The sequence below is a fragment of the Carcharhinus amblyrhynchos genome, chromosome 13 (assembly GCF_965287045.1).
Source record: "Carcharhinus amblyrhynchos chromosome 13, sCarAmb.v2.hapA, whole genome shotgun sequence".
NCBI lineage: Eukaryota > Metazoa > Chordata > Chondrichthyes > Carcharhiniformes > Carcharhinidae > Carcharhinus > Carcharhinus amblyrhynchos.
In genome coordinates, this window is record NC_137336.1 from 5,565,641 (window position 1) to 5,591,307 (window position 25,667).

The 25,667-nt window shown below is 43.2% G+C and overlaps 1 protein-coding gene across 1 annotated transcript in view; it reads left to right on the forward strand.

Moving 5' to 3' along the window:
- Positions 1-25,667, forward strand: part of diaph1 (diaphanous related formin 1) — a 156,800-nt gene that overhangs the window by 94,353 nt on the left and 36,780 nt on the right. Inside the window, exons 7-12 of the mRNA XM_080201194.1 lie at positions 1,833-1,893; positions 5,728-5,867; positions 6,883-6,991; positions 8,022-8,132; positions 10,073-10,191; positions 24,663-24,779. Of these exons, the coding sequence (XP_080057320.1) occupies positions 1,833-1,893; positions 5,728-5,867; positions 6,883-6,991; positions 8,022-8,132; positions 10,073-10,191; positions 24,663-24,779 (657 nt within the window). The remainder of the gene's footprint in view (positions 1-1,832; positions 1,894-5,727; positions 5,868-6,882; positions 6,992-8,021; positions 8,133-10,072; positions 10,192-24,662; positions 24,780-25,667) is intronic.

A 25,667-nucleotide genomic window follows, 5' to 3' on the forward strand; every position in this document is an offset into this window, starting at 1 on the left:
GCCATTTCTTTGAGATACCCAGTGACTTATGCTGGAGGATGCCGGTGGTGGTGCCCTGCCCAAAAGCCTGTCCTTTGGTCATTTTCCATGATTTGCTGTCCTGCACTTCCCCCATCAGTTCCTCTCAATATCGTCTCATTTCTCAACTTCAGCGAGTAATATGATTAGGGAAAAGAATGCATGAGGTGCTTCGCCATTTCATTCCTCGTCGGCTTAATGGAAATGCAGATCCTTTTCCTCAAGGTTCCTCAATCTGTTAGCAGCTGTTGATCTTCAAGAGAGTAGCTCTTCTGCCATCATCTCCAAACATTCATTGGTGCTGTAGTTGGCCATTGATCAAAACCATGGGGTCAAAGAACAACACAGCATGGGAAACAGGCCCTTCGGCCCATCGAGCCCACGCCGACATTTTAACATTGAGTCCCCTCTCCACCCATGACCCTTGTCTATGCTTATGGCATTCCACATTGAGGGAAGACTAATTTGGGGACAATTTGTTACACCAGTCAGCCTAACAGCACATCTTTGGGGTGTGGGAGGAAACCGGAGCACCTGGAGAAAACCCATGCAAGCACGGGGAGAATGTGCAAACTCCCGCAGACACTGGCCCAAATCCATGTATCTGCACAGCAAACGGTGATAGTCACTGAGCTATCGTGTTGCCCAGCATCTGGTCCAGTTTAAGCGTACACTAACGACGTGAAGTACTAGGCTATTCTCGAAACAACCAAGAGCAGCCCTCATATGACCCATCACATGTATGCCCCTTGTTGGACAAGCACCTGTGGATTAAAAGAGAAAAACATCAGTATTATCCACATCCTTATACACACATTCAAGGGAATCAACAAGTGAGCCAGAAAATACGTTGGAAGGTCCATAGGAATTAATTGATTCCCAGGGACGTCCCAAGGCTCCTGAACCTTATTTAAAACAATCTCCTATATCCCTCCATCCTTAGCTGGGGCTGGGTTCAGATGTGCAGAATAAAAAAAAGAAGAAAAGCCAAAGCATATGATGAGCAGAAGAGCCTTTCTTTATGCTGTAATGACTCTATGACTTCATGATAGTGATGCAAACCCTCAAGACATCTGGCACCCTCTGGAAAGAGAGAAACATTTGAGATTGATAACCTTTCAAGCTGGGTACGAGTATCAGTTTTTAAACATGTGCGGATGTGAGGAAAGAACCAAAGGGAAAGCTGTGATAAGGCAGAACTCAGGAATGATTAAATGACAAAAGAAAAGTTGGTACCGTGCAATTGGGGGAAGAGGAGGGTTGTTAGTGGAACAAATGAAAAATTGGTCTTGTGGAGATTTGGAACACAGTGGCACAGACGTTAGCACAGCTGCCTCACAGCGCCAGGGCTCCAGGTTCGATTCCAACCTTTGCACATTCTCTCGTGTCTGTGTGGGTTTGCCCCCACAATCTAAAGATGTGCAGGTTAGGTTGATTGGTCGTGCTGAATTGTCCCTTAGTGTCCACAAGATGTGGAGCTTAGGTGTTCAGTTGGGTAAATATTGGGGGGTTATTGGGATAGGGCAGTGGTGTGGACCTGGATATGTTGGAGAGTTGATGCAGACTTGATGGGCCGAATGGCTTCCTTCTGCCCCGTACGTGTTCTATGAACATGCGTGGATGTCAATTAGGTCAATGTTGAACTCTGAGGAAAGGTACTAAAGTCTGAAAAGTGAACAAATATTTGTTTTTCCACAGATGCTGCCTCTGCAGCTTTATCTATGCCGGCTGACCTGTTACAATTGGTCACAGGATTAAAAGCACAATTGGGTGCGGCACCAACTTTTGTTTACGTGTACTATTCTCTTTTGCAGTGTGAACTACAAGATTCAACATGAAATTATCAGATGCCTGAAAGCTTTTATGAACAACACGGTAAGTGTTTCAATAATGTTAGCTGGATTGGTGTTGGAGCCACTTGATAGAACTTCAATTTCTTAATATTTGGAATTTTATTTAACTCCTTATTAACTTGTTTAATTACCTGTAAGCACCAAATATTATCAACCATTGTCTAACTCAGGAATGGAGACATTTTAAGCCTCTCAAAAATAGTAGAGGCTCAGATGTTTCTTGAGCTGAGGCTCAGAGTGTTCATCTTCTGACTGCAGAGTCACTGAGGATAGCACACAAGTCAATAGAGGTTTACAGCATGGAAACAGGCCCTTCAGGCCAACTTGTCCATGTCGCCCTTTTTTAATAACCCCTAAGCTAAACCCAGTTGCCCGCATTTGGCCTCTATACCCATTGTACCCATGTGACTATCTAAATGCTTTTCAAAAGATAAAATTGTACCCGCCTCTACTACTACCTCTGGCAGCTTGTTCCAAACAGTCACCACTCTGTGTGAAAAAATTGCCCCTCTAGACATTTTTACATCTCTCCCCTCTCACCTTAAACCTCTAGTTTTAGACTCCCCTACCCTTGGGAAAAGATATTGACCATCTAGCTGATTTGTGCCTCTCATTATTTTATAGACTTCTATAAGATCACCCCTCCGCCTCCTACACTCCAGAGGAAAAAAAGTCCCAGTCTGTCCAGTCCCCCCTCATAAGTCAATCCGTCAAGACCCAGTAGCATCCGAGTAAATCTTTTCTGCACTCTTTCTGGTTTAGTAATATCCTTTCTATAATAGGGTGACCAGAATTGCACACAGTATTCCAAGTGTGGCCTTACCAATGTCTTGTACAACTTCAACAAGACATTCCAACTCCTGTATTTAATGTCCTGACCAATGAAACCAAGCATGCCGAACGCCGCCTTCACCACTTTGTCCACCTGTGGCTTCACTTTCAAGGAGCTATGAACATGTACCCCTAGATCTCTTTGTTCTGTAACTCTCCCTAACGCCGTACCATTAACTGAGTAAGTCCTGACCTGGTTAAGTCTACCAAAATGCATCACCCCACATTTTCTAAATTAAACTCCATCTGCCATTCATCAGCCCACTGGCCCAATTGATCAAAACCCGTTGCAATTGGAGGTAACTTTTTTCACTGTCCACTATGCCACCAACCTTAGTGTCATCTGCAAACTTGCCTCCTATATTCTCATCCAAATCATTCATATAAATTACAAATAACGTGGACCCAGCACTGATCCCTGAGGCACACCTCTGGTCACAGTCCTCCAGTTTGAAAAACAATTCTCTACAACCACTCTCTGGTTTCTGTTAAGGATCAATTTTGTATCCGTTTAGATACCTCACCCTGGATCCAGTGAGATTTAATCTTACGCAACCACCTACCATGCGGTACCTTGTTGAAGGCCTTACTAAAGTCCATGTAGACAACATCAACTGCACTGCTCTCATCTACCTTCTTGGTTACCCCTTCAAAAAACTCACTCAAATTTGTGAGACATGATTTTCCAATCACAAAGTCATGTTGACTGTCCCTAATCTGTACTTGCATCTCTAAATGCCTGTAGACCCTCTCTCTCTCAAAATACCTTCCAACAGTTTACCCACCAGAGATGTGAGGCTCACTGACCTGTATTCCCAGGCTTTTCCCTGCAGCCCTTTTTAAACAAAGGCACAACATTTGCCACTCTCCAATCTTCAGGCACCTCACCCGTGACAATTGATGATTCAAATATCTCGGTTAGGGAACCTACAATTTCCTCCTTGGCCTCCCACAATGTCCTGGGATACACTTCAATGGGTCCCGGGGATTTATCCACCTTGATGTGCTTTAAGACTTCCAGCACCACCACCTTTTGTAATACGTACACTCCTGAAGACGTCACTATTTATTTCCCAAGTTCTGTAACATCCATGCTTTTCTCAACAGTAAATGCTGATGAGAAATGTTCATTTAGGATCTTACCCAAGGAGATAAATCCACAAAATGGGGTGAAATAAAGATGGGTGAAGTGCTTTCTATCCTCCTTCCTTGCAAAGATCAGTTTTCACAACTCACCTCCACTTTTTCAAGGGTTAGCCAGTGGTGGCCACATCTCACGACAGAATAAATCTTAAGAATAAATAATCTCATGCATATGTTCATTTTTGGATATTTCTTCCTCCTCTAGTTACTGTATATATGAATGTACAAATCAGGAGTAGGCCACTTGGCCCCTCGAGCCTGTTCTGTCATTCAATAAAATCATGGCTGTAAGAACATAAGAAATAGGAGCAGGAGTAGGCCATCTAGCTCTTCGAGCCTGCCCCGCCATTCAATAAGAGCATGGCTGATCTGAAGTGGATCAGTTCCACTTACCCGCCTGCTCCCCATAACCCTTAATTCACTCATTGATCAGAAGTCTACCTACCCGTGACTTAAATATATCTAACTAGGTAGCCTCCACTACTTCAATGGGCAGAGATTCACCACCCTCTGAGAGAAGTTCCTCTTCAACTCTGTTCTAAACTGCACCCCCCACCCCCACCTTATTTTGATGCTGTGCCCTCTAGTTCTGGTTTCCTTTCTATGTGGAAAGCATCTCTCTACCTGTACCCTATCTAGCCTCTTCATTATCTTATATATCTCTATGGGATCCCCCCTCAGCCTTCTAAACTCCAACGAGTACAGACCCAATCTACTCAATCTCCCCTCATCTCCGGTATCAGCCTGGTGAACCTTCTCTGTACTCCCTGCAAGGCCAATATATCCTTTCGTAAATAAGGGGACCAAAATTGCACACAGTACTCCAGTTGCAGACTCACCAGCACCTTGTACAGTTGCAGCAAGACCTCCCTGCTTTTATATGTTATCCCCCTCGTGGTAATTTCTGTCCCATATTCTTGCCTACCCCTGATAACCTTTCACCCCCTTGTTAATTAAAAATCTGTTCAGCACTGTCTTAAAAGTCGTCAAACAGACTGCCCCCACTGTCTTTTGCGGAAGTGAGTTTGAGACACACACTCCCACTAAAAGAAATAAATTCTCTCCATCTCTGTTTTAAGTGAGTGACCCCTTATTTTTAAAATGTGATCCTACCTCTAGATTTTCCGACTAAAGGGACCATCCTCTCCACATTCTCCCTGTCAGTACCCCTCAGGGTTTCGATCAAGTCGCCACTTACTCTTCCAAACTCTCGTACACGCAAACCCATGCTCTCCAACCTTTCCTCGTAAGACAGCCTATCTATTCCTGCTCTTTAGTAAATGTTCTCTAAACTGTTTCTGATGCATTTACGTTTTTGCTTAAATAAAGAGACCAGTGCTGCACACAATATTCCAGATGTGCTCTCACCAATTCCTTACACAATTGAAGTATAACCTCCCTGCTGCTGTAGCCAATTGCCCTCACGATAAACTATAACATTCTGCTAATTTTCTAATTACTGTAAGTTTTATGGGAGGCCCTTCTCAGGTCTGCAGAATATTCCAATATACAGCTGGCAAGATTTTCTCGAAGTTTGGCTCAGGCTACAAACCACTAATTCTCCTCTTTCCCTCCCATCCAATTCTGTGCCACACATTAGGTGGCTTTTTGACGCCTCCAGCTGGTTCATGCTTCAAGGCTGTGCTGGGATTGTCAGCTTTCCTTCCAAAGCATGGCACTGAAGATGTGTAAATAAGGCGAAATGAAAAGAAATAACTTGGACACGGAGAGGGTTGCAACGAATCTGAAATGAGCAAACACATTTCCATGTTTCTCGTGTAAACCCTTTATTAGAACACAATATATCACTGGCACCTTTTTCTTCATTTATTCACGAGTTGTAATTGTGGAAGGCGATGTGCTTTCAAATTTCTGTTTGCAGTATGGGATTAAAAGGGTGCTGGATTCAGAAGATGGCATTCTGCTGTTGGTGAAAGCTGTTGATCCCAATGCTCCAGCCATGATGGTAGATGCTGCCAAACTCCTGTCTGCTATCTGCATTCTGCCAGGTCCTGAGAATATGTAAGCACACAACCCTTTGAAAGTAACAATTGTTGCACAGATATTTATTAACATTGATATCCGAACTTTCGGACCATAGATCTTACAGAACTGCCACTAATTCTGTGAATATTATCACGTGCATCACGGCACAGTGGTTAGCACTGCTGCCTCTCAGTTCCAGGGACTCGGGTTCAATTCCAGCCTCTGGTGACTGTGTAGAGTTTGCACTTCCTCGCCATGTCTGTGTGGGTTTCCTCCCACAGTCCAAAGAGGTGTGGGTTAGTTAGATGGGCCATGCTAAATTGTCCCTTTGTGTCCCAAGATGAGTAGGTTAGATGGATTAGCTATGATAAATGTGTAGGATTACAAGGATAGGGCTGGAGGAGAGAGCCTGAGTAAGATACTCTGAGAGAGAATCTGTGCAGACTTGATGGGCTGAATGGCCTCTTCTACACTGTAGGCATTCTATGACTCTGTTACCTCAAAATTTTTTTTTTAATCATGCCATTTTATAAGGCATTTTATGAAGTCAGATATGAATGTTAAAAAGAAGCTGAGGGTGGGAAGGTTAGTACATTTTAAAAAAAAATCGTTCATGAAGTGTGGGCATCGCTGGAGGGCCAGTATTTATTGCCTGTACCTAATTACCTTGAACTGAGTAGCTTGATAGGGTATTTCAGAGGGCAATTAAAGTGAACCATATTGTTGTGGATCTGGACTCGCATGCTGGCCAGATCAGATTTCCTTCCCTAAAGGGCATTACTGAACCTGGTGAATTTTATTACAATGATTTTTAATTCCAGATTTTTATTGAATTCAAATTTCAACATCTGTCATAGTGGTATTTGAACCCTGGTCTCTGGATTACAGTCTGGTGACGGAGCAGTGTTCGAATCTGCGCCACTGGATTTCAAGTCCAATGCCTTAACCACTCAGTCATTAAAGCGGCATGCTATGAAGTGACAATTGGAAATGTGGACTTAATTAGGAGCTACTTGACTCTGATTTTTATTAATACACACTCCTCTTCTAGACATGAAAAAGTACTGGAAGCAGTGACAGAGAGAGCAGAGCAGAAAGATTGTGAAAGGTTCAAACCACTGTTGGATGGATTAAAGATGGAACAGAGCTTACAATTGAAGGTAAGCCGTGCATATGGAAATGCAGTAGGACAAAAACCCAGTCCATTTTTAAAATCTATAATTTTACCCTAATTTATGTTGGGGGTTATCATTTTGTGTATGATGGAAAATTCATAACTCTTTTATTGGTCCTGTTATACTTAAGATATATTCTTTATTTCAGGATGCACTGGACGTTTACACATACATGATGGTAGTAATGGACGTGATGGTAGTAATGGGTTTATGATAAAAGTTTGAACATCCGGGATCCCCTAATATTGCTCAGCCAATACAATATCACTTGAACTTACTTGTTACCCTGTGGTGTGAATCTAACAGGTTATGTTTAATGTTGGTGTTGATTTATCATGACAAGCAACTTCTAGGACATTGTATTGGCATGGTCATCAAACACATTACAAGATCAACTCGCAGAGTAAAAAAAGAGTTCCAAGCAGCTTTCAACCTATTTGGATTTATTAGTTGTCAGTTGGAAATATGACACCATGTCTTGCATACGTTTGCTGATATTTTTTAGTTTGACCTTTCTGGCAAAATATCTTTCATTGCTGAAGTCTCTCCCAACAGCAATGGGTGAGGTATTCGACGAACAGTGAGTGAGCTAATGCAATATTTAATTTGAAATTTCTCCACAGCACATGTGCTGAATCGAACTCAGAGCTTTGATACGGACCTTAGATTGTTTTTATAAACCTTGTCATTCTGGTGCCCTTTTGGCGGATGGGCTGCATCTTAAAGGAGAAAATCATTGAAATTGCCTCTTCCGTCTGCATAAAGCAACTTGATGGGCCTTTCCAACCCCACACCAACCTGATTGAATCTTAAATGCAATGTTGCCCTGAAACCTTGGTCAACTGACATTGTGGACAGAGATGATCAAACTCTAATTGTTGTTAACCTGGGACCCACTTGGTTCTTTGAATTATCTCTGCTGTGTATGTTGTAACAATATTTGGGCTTTCAGTAATGAAGCATCATCAGTACAATTGCCTTTCATCTGTTCTGGGATTCTTCTCTCTTTGTTCAGGTGGCATGTATGCAGTTCGTTAATGCCCTCATCATTCCTGCAGACGAACTTGACTTCAGGATTCACTTGCGGAGCGAGTTCATGCGTTTAGGTCTCAAAAAGATCTTACCGGTAAGCACTCTGTTATATTCCCTAAAGTCAATCGATGAAAGAAGAAACCAAAGCTAGCCTTTCCTTAGAATAGATTTATTCACAGTGTGCAACAGGTATGGACCTCCAGCTTCCATTCAACTCCTGTCCACCTGTATGTACTTAACCTTAGTTGATACAATTAACTCTTCTTGGGAATATCGGTTTTTATGCAATTTTAAGTGAATTTTGTTTATGCAAACTTTCATCAACCCAATTTAAACTGTTGTCTTGTAAGTAAAACAGTTGAACTCCAAAGGGAAGGAATTGTTAGGTGAGTTGTTTAAGATCTTTTGCCAATGAGGAAAGTTTTAAGGCGGGTTGCTAATGGAGGAGAGGGAAACGAAAAGATGTCGGGGATTCCAGAGGGAATTGCAAAGTGTCTCAATTAGTTGGGTGTGTTTTGATTAGTGTTGAGACAAGGGAGGAAACATGCTCAAGAGGTCAGAGTCAGACGACCTAAATTGTTCAGTTTTTTGGATCAAAGATTATGGGGAAAAGGCAGGGGAATGGAATTGAGAAATCTGTCAGCCATGATTGAATGGCGGAGCAGACCGATGGGCTGAATGGCTTTCTGCTGCTTCTATGTCTTATGGGATTGTTAAGAGAATGGTGTTCGAAATGTAAATGCTGAAACAGGCCAGGGAGATTGAAGGGTGAGATGGCAGTGAGATTTGAACCTGTGAGTTTTATGTTTGAAGTTTTGGGGAACAGGTTAGATCAGCAAGCCCAGGGATGGCGGTGATTGTAATCTGAAACAGAATGGAGCAGAAGACATTTGGATGAGTTGAGTTTCATAGAGGAGAAAGGATTGTGCCGTAGGGTGGCAGATGTATGGAATTCATTGCCAGAAAAGGCTGTGGAGGCCAGGCCATTGAGTGTATTTAAGACAAAAATAGGTTCTTGATTGGTAAGGGGATAAAACGTTATGGAGAAAAGGTGGGAGATTGGGGTTGAGAAACATCAACCATGATTGAATGGCGGAGCAGACTCAATGGGCTAAATGGCGTAATTCTGCTCCTATATCTTATGGAAGGACTATCAAGTGTACTGGAAATGGTAAAAGCACAGATGGAGACCTCAATAACCGTGGCTAAGATAGAGGCAGAGCTGGACGATGTAATCTGGTGAAAGTATTTAGTTTTTGTGGTGAAAAGCATTTGGTGTCAAAAACTCGATTTGAAACCTTCATTGGTAGCTGAGGATGAAAATGTTTAGGTTCAATTTGAGACTGTGTGGCTGGGAACGGAGGTGGGCAGCAGCTTAGGCTCTGTGTCTAAATGCTCCTCATAAACAACTTCTCCTTGCAGAGAACATGGTCCAAATGTTCATTCAGTTGATACCAGGCAAGGAGGGACTTTTCTTATAAGGGAATGTTGACTAGATTGAGCATGTAATCATTGGCGTTTGGAAGAATGAGAGGTGACTTTACTGAGACAGAATTTTCAGATGGCTTAACAAGAGAGATTCTGAAAGATTGTTTCCGCTTGTGGGAGAGTCTGAGACCAGAAGACAAAACCTCAGGTTGCCAATTTCAGACAAATTCGGAGGAATTTCTTCTCTGGGGTAGTGAATCCATTGGATTCTTTACCACAGAGGGCTGTTGAGGCTTGGTCGTAAGGTACATTTTTGCCTGAGATGGACAGATTTTTAATTAGTAAGGGAATCAAGGGTTATGGGGATAAGGTGAGAAAGTGGAGTTGGGGATTATCATTTCAGATCAGTCATGATCTCATTGTGGAGCAGTCACGATGGGCTGAATGGCCAACTTTCACTCCAACTTCTGTGTCATGGATACTTGAGTTTCTATACGTTCCTACTTATTTTGGTACTCTAAGATGCAGAGTGTTTAAGGGTCAGAAATGTTAATGCATCAACAAACACTTGAAGGTGTCTGGATTGTTTCATTTACTGTCTTCTAGGAATTGAGGAAAATTGGAACTGAAGAATTAAATGTGCAGCTGACTGTTTTTGATGAACACGCGGAGGAAGATTCGGATGATTTGAAAGGCCGTCTGGAAGATATTCGAATCGAAATGGAATATCCTTTCAGTGGAACGTGGCAGTGCCAGATAGCTGTGTGCCTGTCTGTGGCCAAGATTTTTCCAGCCCGTTTGTGACTGGAAAGTTACAAGTCAGTTGACTTTCTGCAGGACATGACAATCCCGAAAGCGGGCAGGTTGGAAAACTGATCCTTCTTATTACAGAGGTAGCTTTAGTTGTAAGAAAATCGTAACACACGTGGTGTTGAAGCTTCCCTCTTTATATGGAGACAAACAGTTACATTTCTCCAGATTTTGAGCAGAGCGATCAAGCTGGGCAGCAATCTTTGAATTCTGAATACTCTTTTCACAAAATCATATTGTACAAAGAGCGAAGAAAAGTACAGCACAGGAACAGGCCCTTCGGCCCTCCAAACCTGTGCTGATCATGATGCCTGCCTAAACTATAACCGTATGCATTCATGGAGTCCATATCCTTCCATTCCCATCCTATTGATCTATTTGTCTAGATGCCCCTCAAAATGCCGCTATCGTACCTGCTCCCCCCACCCCCCACCCCGGGCAGCACGTTCCAGACATTCACCACCCTCTGTGTAAAAAAAAAACTTGCCTTGCACATTTCCTCTAAATTTTTCTCCCTGTACTTTAAACCTGTGTCCCCTAGTACTTGACTTTTCTACCCTAGGAAAGAGCATCTGTCTATCCACTCTGTTCAAGCCACTCATAGTCTTGTATTGAACTAAAACCATGTAAAGTTAAAGTTTATTTATTAGTCACTAGTAAGGCTTACATTAACACTGCAATGAAGTTACTGCGACATTCCCCTAGCCGCCACAGGCCGGTGTCTGTTCGGGTTGATGCACCTAACCAGCACAGCTTTCAGAATGTGGGAGGAAACCAGAGCACCCGGAGGAAACCCATGCAGACACAGGGAGAACGTGCTAACGTCGCAAAGACAGCGACCCAAGCCAGGAATCGAACCCTGGTCCCTGGCACTGTGAAGCAGCAGTGCTCATTACTGTGCTGTTTTGATGTATATCAAAACATGGCCATAGTATATGCTTGTTGGAGTCAAACCCAACCAAAGGACGATGGCTTTGGTTGTTGGATGACAACCACCTCAGTCCCGTGAAATTAGTGTAGGAATTCTTTAAGGTGGTGTCCACCTTCAGCTTGCTTCTATCATGCGGTCAGAATTGGAGGCGTTTGCTGATGATTGCATAATGTTCAGGACTATTTATGACTTCTCAGATACTGAAACTGTTCATGCCTGTTAACAGCAAGACCTTGGCAACATTCAGCCTTGGGTTGATAAGTGGCAAGTAACATTCACACCACACCACACCAACAAAAGAGAATCTGACCATCTTCCTTCGATGTTTAGTGGTATTACCATAGTTCAATCTCCCACCATCAACATCCAGGCTGTCGTTCACCATTTAGTTAACTGGACTAGCCACATCAATACTGTGGTTCCACAAAACAGGTCAGAGGCTGGGAGTTCTGTGAAGAGTGACTCCCCAAAGCCGATCCACCATGTGCAAGGTACAAATCAGGAGTGTGATAGAATACTCTCCACTTGCTTGGGGATGAGTGTAGTTTCGACAACACTCAAGAAACTCGACACCATCCAGGTCAAAGTAGCCCGCTTCATTAGCACCCCAACCTGCACATTAAGCACTTCCTCCCTCCACCACTGACGAACAGTGGCAGCAGTGCACACCATCTAAAAGATGCACTGCAGCAGCTCTCTCTCCTTCAGTGTCCTTCCAAATAGCCAACCTTTACAATCTAGAAGAACAAGGGCAGCAGATGCATGGAAACACCATGACCCGGAAGTTCTCCTCCAAGCCATACGCCGTCCTGACTTGGAGAAATATCACCATTCCTTCAAAGTCACTGGATCGGCATTCTGAAACTCTCGCTGTCTAAAAGCTTTCCTATCTTATTGGAGTGCTTACCTGGGTGATTTGCCCAGACCACCCCCGCACTACTCTCCAGTTTCTCTCTTGTTCTGATGCCCATGAAATGGTTTGCACAATGGAACACAGTGTGAGGTAATGCATTTTGGAAGGTCTAAAAGATAGGAAATATACAGTAAATGGCAAAACCCTTACAAATATTGATAGGCAAAGGGATCTGGGTGTACAGGTACACAGGTCACTGAAAGTGGCAATGCACGTGGAAAAGGTAGTCAAGAAGGCATACGGCATGCTTGCGTTCATCGGTCGAGGCATTGAGTTTAAAAATTGGCAAGTCATGTTGCAGCTTTATAGAACCTTAGGCCGCACTTGGAATATAGTGTTCCATTCTGGTCACCACACTACCAGAAGGATGTAGAGGCTTTGGAGAGGGTACAGAAAAGATTTACCAGGATGTTGCCTAGTATGGAGGGCATTAACTATAAGGAGAGATTGAGAAACTTGGTTTGTTCTCACTGGTTGAGGGGAGACCTGATACAAGTCGCCAAGATTATGAGACGCATGGACAGAGTAGGTAGTCAGAAGTTTCTTCCCACTTTGGAAGAGTCAGTTACTAGGAGGCACAGGTTTAAGGTGCAAGGGACAAGGCTTACAGGAGATGTATGAGGCAGATTTTTTACACAGAGTAATGGGTGCCTGGAACTCGGGAGGTAGTGGAAGTGGATATGGTAGTGACTTTTAAGGGGCATCTTGACAAGTACATGAATAGGATGGGAATAGAGGGATATGGTTCCCGGAAGGGTAGCGGTTTTAGTTAAGTCGGGTAGAATGGCCGGTGCAGGCTTGGAGGGCCGAAGGGCCTGTTCCTGCACTGTAATTTTCTTTATTCTTTGGAACAATCTGCTTTCACTTTCTGTGCCACTGCTCATCTCTGAACCTGGATACCTGTTGACCATTCATGTCTACCATGGAGCTGGCTTGAGATTGCTTTAGTGGTGCTACATATAAGCAAGTTGTTGCTGTGTCAATGCCCAGAGGAATGAAGTGATGCAGGAGGTGCTGGCAGGTAGTACAGGAGTGTTCACACTTGGTTGACATCCATTTTGAATGAGACCAGAGCAACCTAGTGCAATGTGCTGCAAAAATCCAATTAGTATTAGTTGGTAGTAATCAGGCCTAGCATGTGGTATCTCGATCTCCCAAGGTAGCTTTAGTCACTGGCTTGTTTTGCCACTTGTTTTCCACGTTGGGATTCACCTCCCTAAAAGCTTGAGTTATTTAAATTATAAGAATTAATGAGCTGATCAGGAATTAACCATTGGACTGTTGTGGCATAGTTTTGTGTGCATTTTAGCTTGTGTGTGGGTGTGATAGAGTGGGCCTTCTGGCTTAAAACTTTATAGATTCCAGAATGGAAACTATGTGAGAATTAATGTGTTATGTTAGAAAAACATAAAACTTCTTGCCATCACTCCTGGAATAGAAATTGCCTGTCTTGCACTTTGAAGGGCCTGTTCTAATGTTAGTTTCTTTTGAAATTGGCCTTCCTGGCAGTGCTGTTTTTGTCACTGAGCTGTCAAAAAAACTCTACATCAGCTGAAGTTTTTAACAGCCTTCCTTCATCTCTGTAACTCAATTGTTTTTCTCCCTTTACATCTCTTTCCAACTGCGAACAATTAGTGTGTTTATTTTTCTACCTTAAGCATACATTTGGAGAGACTCTTCCCGCTCAAAAAAGACAGTAGGACTAGGGGGCACAGCCTCAAGATAAAGGGGAGGCGGTTTAGAACGGAGTTGAGGAGGAACTTCTTCACTCAAAGGGTGGTGAATCTCTGGAATTCTCTGCCCGTTGAAGTGGTGGAGGCTGCCTCGCTAAATATTTTTAAGAAGCGGGTTGATGGGTTCTTGATAAGAGAGGGGATTAAGGGTTATGGGGAGAGGGCGGGAAAGTGGAACTGAGCCACAACAGATCAGCCATGATCTTATTGAATGGCGGGGCAGGCTCGAAGGGCTAGATGGCCTACTCCTGCTCCTATTTCTTATGTTCTTATGTTCTTATAATGACTTTCTGAAATCAGATTGCCGACCTTAAAAGCTCAAAGTTCTCTTCATTTTCAACATTAAAAACCGTGAGGGAATTGAAAGGGTGGGGGGTGCAGGATGATGGGTGCAAAGGGAAACATAAATTAAAGTCCACATAACCAGGGTAAATTCAGGGGAATGTTTCAATTAACATTGTGAGAACATCAGAAAACTAACTTTATGTTAAGCTCTAAGTTAAGTTGAATTAATTATTTACATAGTTGACAGAGATCACATTTGGAAATTGGAGGTGTCAGTGTTAATTAAATCTTTAACCCCACGCGATCAATGAAATGACTCTGTGATACTTTGTTTTATTCAGTGTAAGACTTGGCACATGCTTGTTCCCATTGGCTGGGGAGTCTAGAACTAGGGAATAGTCCAAAATTTGATCCGATTCCCTCGGGGTGAAATTAGGAAACATTTCGGGCAGCACAGTGGTTAGCACTGCTGCTGCACAATGCCAGGGACCCAGGTTCAACTCTGGCCTTGGGTCACTGTGTGGCGTTTGCACATTCTCCCCATGTCTGTATGGGTTTCCTCCAGGTGCTCCGGTTTCCCCTCACTCCAGAGATGTGCAGGTTAGGATGATTGGCCGTGCTAAATTGACCCATAGTGTAAGGGAGACTAGCTAGGGCAAATAGTGGGATTACGAAGATAGAACCTTGGTGGGATTGTGGTCGGTGCAGCATCAGTGGGTCAAATGACCCTCTGCATTGTAGGGATTCTATGATTCTCCATATAAGGTGTTGGAAGTTTGGAACTCTGCTTCACAAATAGCAGTTGATGTTCGATTAATGAAAGGATTAATGAGTTAAAGGATATAGAGCAAGGTGGATGGTGGAGTTAGGTTGCAGAACAGCAGTAGCGAAACAGACTTGAGTTGATGGGTTGCTCGTTTTCTGTTCTCTTCTTGAATGGAGGCATCCTGACTGTGTACAGGTAAAGAAGCAAGCAACTAAGTTGCTGCTGGTTATTCGTTATGTGGGATACCAGGAAACAAGTATTTATACGACACCTTTTACATAATGAAATAACCCAAGTCACTTCACAGTGACGTTAAGGACTAAAGTATATTGGAGAGAAAAGAAAGCTTGGGTGAGGTCTTCTCACTGTTCAGGGTTCTGAGAGGTAGTTATTAGCTGAGCCTCGATTATCTCACACGCCAAACTCTTACCATCCACTAAAACAGAAAAGCAGTGAAGGCTTAAGAACCAAACATGAAATGCATGGATCTGAACACAAGTGTTGTCAGCAAATTCAAATGCAATCTAGTGATTTTCTTTTTAGCAAAAGCGGCAATTTGAACTGTAGACGTTATAGAGCACAGATTTGTGTTATCCAGCCTGTTACTCATTGCTTGAACAGTCTAGAACTAATATGGCAAAGATGATGTATGATACTTTGCTTAAAACTTTGAGATTTACTATGTGGACTGCAGTGTTCTATATAGCCCTAGGACCGCATTATACATTTTATGAGTACCCGGCAGATACTCTCTTTTAAATTGTTCTTATGCCTGTGTTCATGTCTTGAGTCCTCCAAGCCGCATTGGTCATTTTGAAAGCATTCTAACCAAACCACTTCTAGTGCTAATTGTTCATTCCTCTGGTGCTTCAGTGGTGATTTTAGTTTCGTCTGTTCACTTCATATTTCTATTTTTGAGTGGAAATCTGACCCATTCTCTCCAGGAAAATGATTTTGGTTTTAGTTCAGCTTTGAAGAGGATGTAGAGCAAAATTTCTGTGAATTATGTGCAGTTCAGAGTGAGTCTGGTGTGTGTGAGAATGGGGCCTGAATATAGTACAGATTTATCAATTATTTAAATTTCAACTCCCCTTTGCCCATTTAACAAAAAAAAGCAGCTGATGTTCTGGCGGTATTGGGACTGGTTGCTATAATGAAGCTGCGCCACTGGAGGGCAGCAAAACCAAAGGAAAAGGAAACACTCAACTTTCACAGCAGGCTGGAAACATCTGTTTTGGATCTTCGTTCACCATTAGAAGACATGTTCTGGTGAAAACAGATCTGCAAATCATAAACACAGTGGCGCCTGCTCAAAATGAATACATAACTCATTCCTGGAATTTCCTGGGCTTGGCTACTGGCATTTAGCAATAACTAAGCATAAATCCTGTTCTAAACCTCCTGCTGCAACAATCTGTAATTCATTCAAAGCTGATCAGATAACATTGAATCTCTGAACTAGCTTTGAGGCAGCAATTAACTAGTTCACTTCACGTGAATTGTATGCACAGAATCCAGTCTGTTTTAATTGTGGGAAGTTTTTTTTTCATCTTCTGACAGCCTTGTAGTTGTTTTTGGAACATGGTCCCACCGACCCTGTCATTCCCTCACTCTCTATTTTACAGGGTACGGGTGTTACTAACGAAATCGGCAGTCGTTGCCCATTCCTAATTGTCGTGACTAAGTGGCTTGCTAAGCCTTGATGTGGATGTGCCGGCGTTGGACTGGGGTAAACACAGTAAAAAGTCTGATAACAAATACATCGGTTGGACTAAAACCTGGTGTTGTCAGACTTTTTACTGTTGCTAAGCCTTGTCAGGGGAGTTAACCACAATGCCTGTGCCTCGCCCATACTCGGAGCTTAGGCATTGGTCTGGTTGGTAGGAAGTTGGCAGCGAGGGTATGGATGACAGTTGTTGTTGCTTCTGTGCTCAACTGGAGCACACTTAGGAGCAGCTATTGAGCATCATCTTGAGCTGTTTGTGTTGTTTTTTTCATCACTCTCTCTGTACACTAAGGGTGCTGAGGCATTTGTAATTTCCCTTCTATCCCGTTGGCTGAAATTAATTATCTTGGAACTGTACAGCCCTGCCTGCCATGCTTGGGTAAAGTAGATTTAGGGAGAAACTGTTTTAGCTGGTCAGGGGAGAGATTTAAGATAATTGGCAGAAGAAGCAAGAGATTTTTTTTCACACAGCAAGTTGTCATGATTGGCAGAGCGGTGCCTGAAAGGATGGTGGAAGCAAATTCATCGGTAACTTTCGAAAGAGAAGGTGGATAAATATTTTTTAAACGTATATATTTAGGGATGGGTGAAAGGACTGGCATGATGGGCCAAATGTTTTCTTTGTGTGCTTTAAGATTCTATAAAGAGTTTGAAGAGACGGCAGGGTAGCACAGTGGTTAGCACTGCTGCTTCACAGTGCCAGGGACCCGGTTCAATTCCCAGCTTGGGGTCACTAACTGTGTGGAGTTTGCACGTTCTTCTCGTGTCTGCATAGGTTTCCTCCCACGTTCTGAAAGATGTGCTGGTTAGGTACAGTGATCCAAACAGGCGCCAGACTATAGCAACTAGGGGAATTTCACAGTATCTTCATTGCAGTGTTAATGTAAACCTTACTTGTGACTAATAAATAAACTTCTAATGTGGTCAGTGTAGCTATTTTGCTAATAGAGTGCTTTACTCATATCGAGGAATAGAGAATTTACACTGAAGTCCTGGATGTAATGGATATTGCGAAATCAAAGCCATTCCTTAGAGTTTTCCTTTTGAAGCCCTGTATGAAATCACAGCAAAAATCTGCATTCCATTGCTGGCAGTTGTTAACATTACTGGGATCAAATTTTAAAGTGTAGTCCTGTACTTGAAATTGATCGCTGACTTCCTTTGAAAAGATTGTGTTAGAACAGTGCAGATGAAAATGATGGAGTTTGGGATTGGTTTTACAGAGAGTTTTCAAGCTATTCCGATGAGTGAGTTGCAGTTTCTTGCAAATTCTTTTAGGGTTAAATTCCACAGCCATGAGGGATCTTGAGAAATGAAACAATCTCCATTCATTCACTCATCTGGCAGGATGTCTCAGACATGTTTCTGTTTTAAAACTTTACATAATCATGGTTTGGAGGTTACGAAACCAATCACCAAATGTTTAGAATGTTTTTTGATTTTGATTTGATATATTATTGTCACATATATTAACATACAGTTAAAAGTATTTTTTCTTGCGCTCTATACAGACAAAGCATACCATTCGTAGAGAAGGAAAGGAGAGAGTGCAGAATGTAGTGTTACAGTCATAGTTGGGGTATAGAGAAAGATCAACTTAATGCAAGGTAGGTCCATTCAAAAGTCTGATGGTAGCAGGGCAGAAGCTGTTCTTGAGTCAGTTGAAAAGTGACTTCAGACTTTTGTACCTTTTTCCCAACGGAAGAAGGTGGAAGAGAGAATGACGGGGGTCGCGTGGGGTTGCTAATTATGCTGGCTGCTTTGCCGAGGCAGCGGGAAGTGTATACAGATTCAGTGGATGGGAGGCTGGTTTGTGTGATGGACTGAGTTACGTTCACGACCTTGTGTAGTGTCTTGCAGTCTTGGACAGAGCAGGAGCCATACCAATCTGTGATACAACCAGAAAGAATGCTCTCTATGGTGTATCTGTGAAAGTTGGTGGGAGTTGTAGCTGACATGCCAAATTTCATTTGTCTTCTGAGAAAGTAGAGGCGTGAGTGGGCTTTCTTAACGATAGTGTCACATGGGGGAACCATGGCAGGAATGTAAGACAAACAGATCCTGATCAAACTGCACAGAGTTATGGTGGGTTTGCGTTTTGAATACTGCATTCAGTTCTGGCAAATATGACTAAAACTGAGCTCGTGGCTTTCTCAAGTATCCACCCAGACATTATTGAACACAACTAACAATCTTGTTAGAACTCTGTCTCCCTCACCAGGGATTCCAAATTTTCACCTTTGAACATCGTTTCCCTCTACCACCCTGCCTTTTTCCGTCTTGTCTGTGGAGACAGCACACTCCTAGATTCCCGGGCCAGCACTCCAGCATCAAATTACTGACCAGGTTTCAGCTCTTCGGCCAAGCTGAGCAGAACGCTGCTGCTCCAGAAGGGTTCTCTTTTCACCAGTAGTCCTTAGCACGGAGTCCCCAACTTTTCACTAGCTCTCCAGGGTTTCTCCTCAGCCCTCAGTACCTGGAACCTGTCAAACTCAGCTCCCCGGAGCACCCAACACTTCAGCTGATTGGGGCTTCCTCCACTGACTCTGGCTGACTGAAGCTTGGATTGGTCAGGGTGACCTAGCAAAACACTCCCAAGAGGGTTGGAGGATCCCACGCCCTGAATAGAACATAGAACACTACAGCACAAACAGGCCCTTCGGCCCACGAGTTGCGCCGATCACATCAACACCTACCAACCTACAGACCTACCTATAACCCTCAATCTCATTAAACCCCATATACTCATCCAGAAGTCTTTTAAAAGACCCCAGTGAGTTCGCCTCCACCACCACTGACGGCAGCCGATTCCATTCACTCACCACCCTCTGAGTGAAAAACTTACCCCTAACATCACTTCTGAACTTCCCTCCTTGCACCTTAAATCTGTGTCCTCTCGTAGCAACCATTTCAACCCGGGGAAATCGCCTCTGAGAGTCCACCCTATCTATTCCTCTCAACATTTTGTAAACTTCTATCAGGTCGCCTCTCAACCTTCGTCTCTCCAGGGAAAAGAGTCCCAGCTCCCTCAACCTAACTTCATAAGGCATGCCTCCCAGTCCAGGCAACATCCTTGTAAATCTCCTCTGTACCCTCTCAATAGCTTCTACATCTTTCCTATAGTGAGGCGACCAGAACTGCGCACAATACTCTAAATGAGGCCTGACAAGGGTCTTATAAAGTTGCAGCATTACCTCCCGACTCCTAAACTCAATCCCTCGATTAATGAAGACCAGTACACCATATGCCTTCTTGACCACCTCCTCCACCTGCGAGGCCGATTTAAGAGTCCTGTGGACCCGGACCCCTAGATCCTTCTGCTCTTCAACACTACTCAGACTTCTGCCCTTGATAGTGTACTCGTTCATCCCGTTGGTTCTGCCAAAATGGACGACTACACATTTATCCGCGTTGAAGTCCATCTGCCACTTCTCCACCCAGTCCTGCATCCTATCTATGTCCTGCTGCAACTTTTTCCATCCTTCCAGACCATCCACAACACCACCGACCTTAGTGTCATCAGCGAATGTTACAAGCTTCACCGGTGCTAGCTTGCAAAGTTCACTGGGGCAAAAAAAAATCATGACACACATTCCACAGCACCCAAAAAACCAAGCACACTCCTGGGAGAGAGAAGTTTCCAAAAGGAAAAGGTTTTAAAAAAAGAGGAAGAGAAGGGCTAAGAGGCTGATCCATTGAGTCACATGTACGACTTGCAAAGAAAGTTTGAAGAAACTTGGACATTTCACTCTGGAAAGGTGAGACCTAGGAGATGATCTGACAGAGATGTATCAAATTATTTTGGTATGAGAGCATTAAAACTGAAAGTTAAGTTTAAATTCAGTTGTGAACAGAGGCAGCAGGTAGCCAGAGGCTTAGGCAAAGATATAGATTCTAAGGAGGGGAGAGAGGTGGGGGGAGGTTTGGAGAGGGAATTCCAGGGCTTAGCACCTGGGCAGCTGAAGGCAGAGCCACCAATAGTGGGGCAAAGGAAGAGTGGGTGGTTGGGTTGTGGTGGGGGAGGAGTTGCTCTAGGATTCATTGATGGTGTAACAGAATTTCTGGAGAGTTGTGTGTGTGTACGCGGGAGGCAGGCGAGAGCAAGTATAGGGAGACATTGTTAAAGAAATGCTGAGATGAGTGAGAAGGAAACCTGGATACTTTTAGATGGGGACATTTTATCTTTTGGAAAACCTACATTTTTTTAGAAATAAGCATAAATTGGGCAGTGTTGATTCTTTGTACTGTTAAGATTTGAATTGAAGAGTGATTTTTGTATAATGCTCTGGCACTAAATCGAAATTTGAAGCGAATGGTAAAATCTTAAAAATACTAAGAGAGCAGCTGATCCGTCAGCCTGGCCCAAACAGTCAGGAACCAACCGTGTATCTTGACTGACTACATTTGCTTCACCCCATCGGCAATCACAAAATCTGGGTGAGGTCAGAAAAAAACATTAAAAAATCCTGACAACAATTCAGAGAAAAAAAACCTGCAGCATGGTCGTACGTAGTGGATGAACAGTCCATGGGCGTTAAGGCTAAGTGTTGGTCTGGTGGATATCAGCTAACTGGTTAAGTTCAACAGCTACTTCCAGTTATAGTAAATCTTCATAAAGTAGTAAAATGTCCCAAGGAGCTCTAGTGGTTGAACATAGGAAATTTAGATCACATTTGGGGTATTGCATGCAGTTTTGGTCACCACAGTACCAGATGGATGTGGAAGCTTTGGAGAGAGTGTAAGGAAGGTTCACCAGGATGTTGCCTGCTCTCTTGGCTGTGAGGTGAGGTTGAACAAACAAGGGTTATTTTCTCTAGAAAGACAGAGGCTGAATGGAGACCTGATAGAGGTCTACAAAATTGAGGGGCGTGGACAGGGTGGATAGTCAGAGGCTTTTTCCAAGGGAGGAAATGTCAATTACAAGGGGGCACAGGTTCAAGGTGAGAAGGGGGGGAGTTTAAGGGAGATGTGTGGGGAAGTTTTTCATGCAGAGAATGGGGGGGTGCCTGGAATGTGCTGTCAGAGGAGGTGGTGAAAGCAGATACATGAGCAACATTTAGGAGCCTTTTGGATGGGAACATGAATAGATATGGAGCGAGTAAGGGCAAAAGGTTTTTTGTCATTTAATTAGGGAATCATGATCAGCACAGGCTTGGAGGCTGTACTTTTCTTTGTGCAATGACTTAATTATGCAGTTTATGCATTAAATCATCAAATCTTACAGCACAAATGGAGGCCATTCAGCCCTTCACGCTATGCTGGCTGTTTGAAAGAACTGTCCGATTAGGTTAGTTTTTTTTAACTCAAATATGGCTTACCTCCATGGTAAGAAGCCTCACAATACCAGGTTAAAGTCCAGCAGGTTTATTTGGTAGCATGAGCTTTCGGAGTGCTGTTCGTTCATCAGATGAGTCTGATAATGGGGCAGCGCTCCAAAAGCTTGTGTTACCAAATAAGCCTGTTGGACTTTAACCTGGTGTTGTGAGGCTTCTTACTGTGCGTACCCTAGTCCAGTGCTGGCATCTCCACATCGTGTTTACCTCCATGAGTCGGTGAGAATCTGCATATCCACTTGAAATCTAAGAAGGATTTTAAATTTTACTTTTTGTATTTGCAGTTTGTCTAAAAGCAAGTTGAGTGTTAAACTTTGAAGCACTTTCTTTTGAAAGTTTTAACCGTTTGGTGTTATTTTTAGTTGGGCAAAATGATTGAGCTATTGAGACGATAATTGTTCTGTAGATGTTGCTTGTTCCTTCAAAAAGAAAGTGCCTCTAGTGCAGGTAAAGCAATCTGACTCCTTTAATTATACTTGCAGATGAATAGAAGGGGATAAAAAGGATGTTGCTATTTCACATGCAGATGGAAGGATTGTGCGGTGATAATGGGGAATATACAAGAACTTGTAATTATGACAGTAGTGCCAAATCATTTAAATTCTGTGGCATTATAAAATTCATGGCAGATTTCTGTCTTAATTTTGTATTGAGGATTAATATTAGGAATGTAATGGGTGCACTAAATGTGGATCCTTCAAACAACTTGGTATGATTACCAATCAACGTGTCTGCCTTATGCATACGGTTCCCGTACTAATGTGCTTATTCTATGACAGAAAATGATTCATTTTGCATTAAAAGGAAAGGCTGGTGTCTATATCACCGCTCCATTTGTTCTGTTCTCCTCAGTCACTGAGCTCATCTACACAATAGAAACCACACCAATTGACTGCTGCTCCAAAGCAACTGTTAGCTCCAAGAGCTTGCTAGTTCTTAGTCTATTGTGCAGCTTCAGTTAATGCCTTTTTAATGGTTCTATCCAGGTGAGTCACTCTGATATGCATCCTCTGGAAAGTTAGCAAAGAAGTTTGAAATAAATTGCTGAAAATTCTCAATCACCAACTGAAAATGAACACCAGACCAGTTGGGATACGGAAGAGAAAAGATGGGCTATGATTTTGGGTTTGACGTTAATCAGCGGAGGGGGTGTAAGATTGAGGGCCTTATCAACAGGGAGGGAGTGCAGGTTTTAGGGTGTTATTGAATGGGAAGAATGCAGACGGGAGCTATTACTGATGGGCTTGGGAAGTGCATGAAGAGTGCAGGATAAGGCTGTGTAATTCACTGGGGAAGTGCAGGGATGTAAGTATTATCAGCAAGAGCAGATGTAGTGCAGGGTAACAGGGTTATTACCAACAAGGTACTCTCTTCCCTTTCCAAACCACTTACCCTGCCATTGCTCACAGAATTGTCCTGATATTAACCTTAGCTTGCCTAGCTTTTTTGTGAGCCTCCACAATCGGTCTGGGTACTATTCTCGGAGCCGCTCGTCGCGCCATTACTGGCAACAATCAATAACAATGACTACTTGCATTTATACAGGAAAAGAACTGCTACAACCGCATGAAATTTTAATCAAACTTAATGTTACTGTGATGCTAACAAAGCACTTCATATCTTTTTACATTGCACCAATAAACATTGAGACATTGACAGAAGAGATCGTAGAGCAATTTATTACAACCAGTTAAAAATACCAATCGATCAAAGTTACCAATTCCCCCCAGCTGTCAGAATTGAAATCCCTGCTGGAAAAAAATCCTTTGAGTCTGAAGTCTCAGCCAAACTTGCATAATGGGGCCAACTAGTTCAACTGAATAAGACCTTACACCTGTCCTCATAGCCCATATTATGCATCATGTGAGAGGCAAGGACTAGAGGAGGCAACAGTCTTTAATGCAACTGGGTCAAAGCCCCAGACATCCATGGTGGACCTTTTCACCAGACCGCATTGGCACTCTGCTGTTCCTGTGGCTGCCTCCGATATGCTCAGGGGGTGGGCGGGCGCTGTCTCTATCCTTCATCCACTTATCCACTGTCCCCCTCCCCAACTCCCAAAGTGATGATCATGCCATTTGAGGGACCTTTCTACCTAGGTGGGTCTGGCTAGTAAGGAAATTTCCCTTCTCGAGCTTCCTATCTCGGAAATGAAAATCCGGGTCTGGTTGTCTTCCGTCGAATAGTGTTCCTTCAACTTTTTTGTTTTAATTTTTCCAGGCTTGTCCTTTTACTTTGGAAACGTTTCTTATTCCCTCCTCTTCCATTCAACTTTCAGCAGCATCTTTGGGGCCCAGTGATTTTTGATCTATTTACAGTGAAGAGTTTCTTGCGTGCTATACAAAGCATATCATTCATAGAGAAGGAAAGGAGAGAGTGCAGAATGTAGTGTTACAGTCATAGCTACGGTGTAGAGAAAGATCAGCTTAGTGCGAGATAGGTCCATTCAGAAGTCTGATGGCAGCAGGGAAGAAGCTGTTTTTTGCGTCAGTTGATATGTGACCTCAATCTTTTGTGTCTCTTTCCCGACGAAAGAAGGTGGAAGAGGGTGAGGGTGGGGTCCTTAAATATGCTGGCAGCTTTTCAGAGGCAGCGGGAAGTGTAGACAGAGTCAATGGATGGGAGACTGGTTTGCCTGATGGATTTCCGTTGACAAGAATTCAGGTATTGTCGTTACGTTTCCTTAACGATAACTGTACAGATGTGAATGAAGTCTTCCAGATGCTGCTGAACACCGTGAAGGACTCCAAAGCAGAACAGTATTTCCTGTCCATCCTTCAGCACTTGCTTCTGATACGCAATGATTACCAAGCCAGGTAGGTGATTTTTTTCTTTGTGTCACTTTAAAATGCTATTTCCCCATAAACATTTCATAACATTTCAAAATAATAAATCTCCTCGCAACACACAAGGATTTTTTTCCCTGTGCAATAGTAGTTTAGGTTCTGTGCATCCTTTGCTGTTGGTGTCAGCTCCTGTTTGTTTTTGGGTTCTCTATCCTTCACATGCGGAACAATTTGTACCGGTTACTCAAACAGTAGCCCAAGCTAAACCAAGTATGTAACTGGCACGATAATGGGCAAGACGTTGGGGGAACTAAAACGAGGAGAGGGGCACCTGTGATACTGCACATAGATATAGCTGTGAATACGATTAGTACTGACACATTGCCTGGCGATCTCAAGCCGAGGTAGGAGCTGAGGTGTTGGACAAATGGACAGATCGTGTGACAAGGTGGTCTTCAAAGAACAAGTAAATATTTGACCAGTACCTAAATGAAAATCTAACTACTGTTTCCCACACTCAATAGAAAGTGCAAGTTCCTATTATTGTACGGCAGACTTAATCGTCAAATGGGGTTTGTCCTTTCAGGACGTTTGTAAGTAATCTCCTTGGCCTTTGGCTAAGATCAAGTGTCAGATCACTGCCTTATTCTGTTGAGGAGAAACAGACACAAAATTAATTTGCATTGAGTTCTGTGGCTTGGTGTCACAGTTTATTTACGCTCCTGTGAAGTGCCTTGAGGTATTTGGGGTGGTGCGAAGGCACAGTGGTTAGCACTGCTGCCTCACAGCAGCCAGGACCCAGATTCAAATCCGGCCTTAGGTGACTATCTGTATGGAATTGGCACATTCTCCCCTTGTTTGTGTGGTTTCACTCCCACAGTCCCAAGGTTAGGTTGATTGGCCATGGTTGGTGTTGGG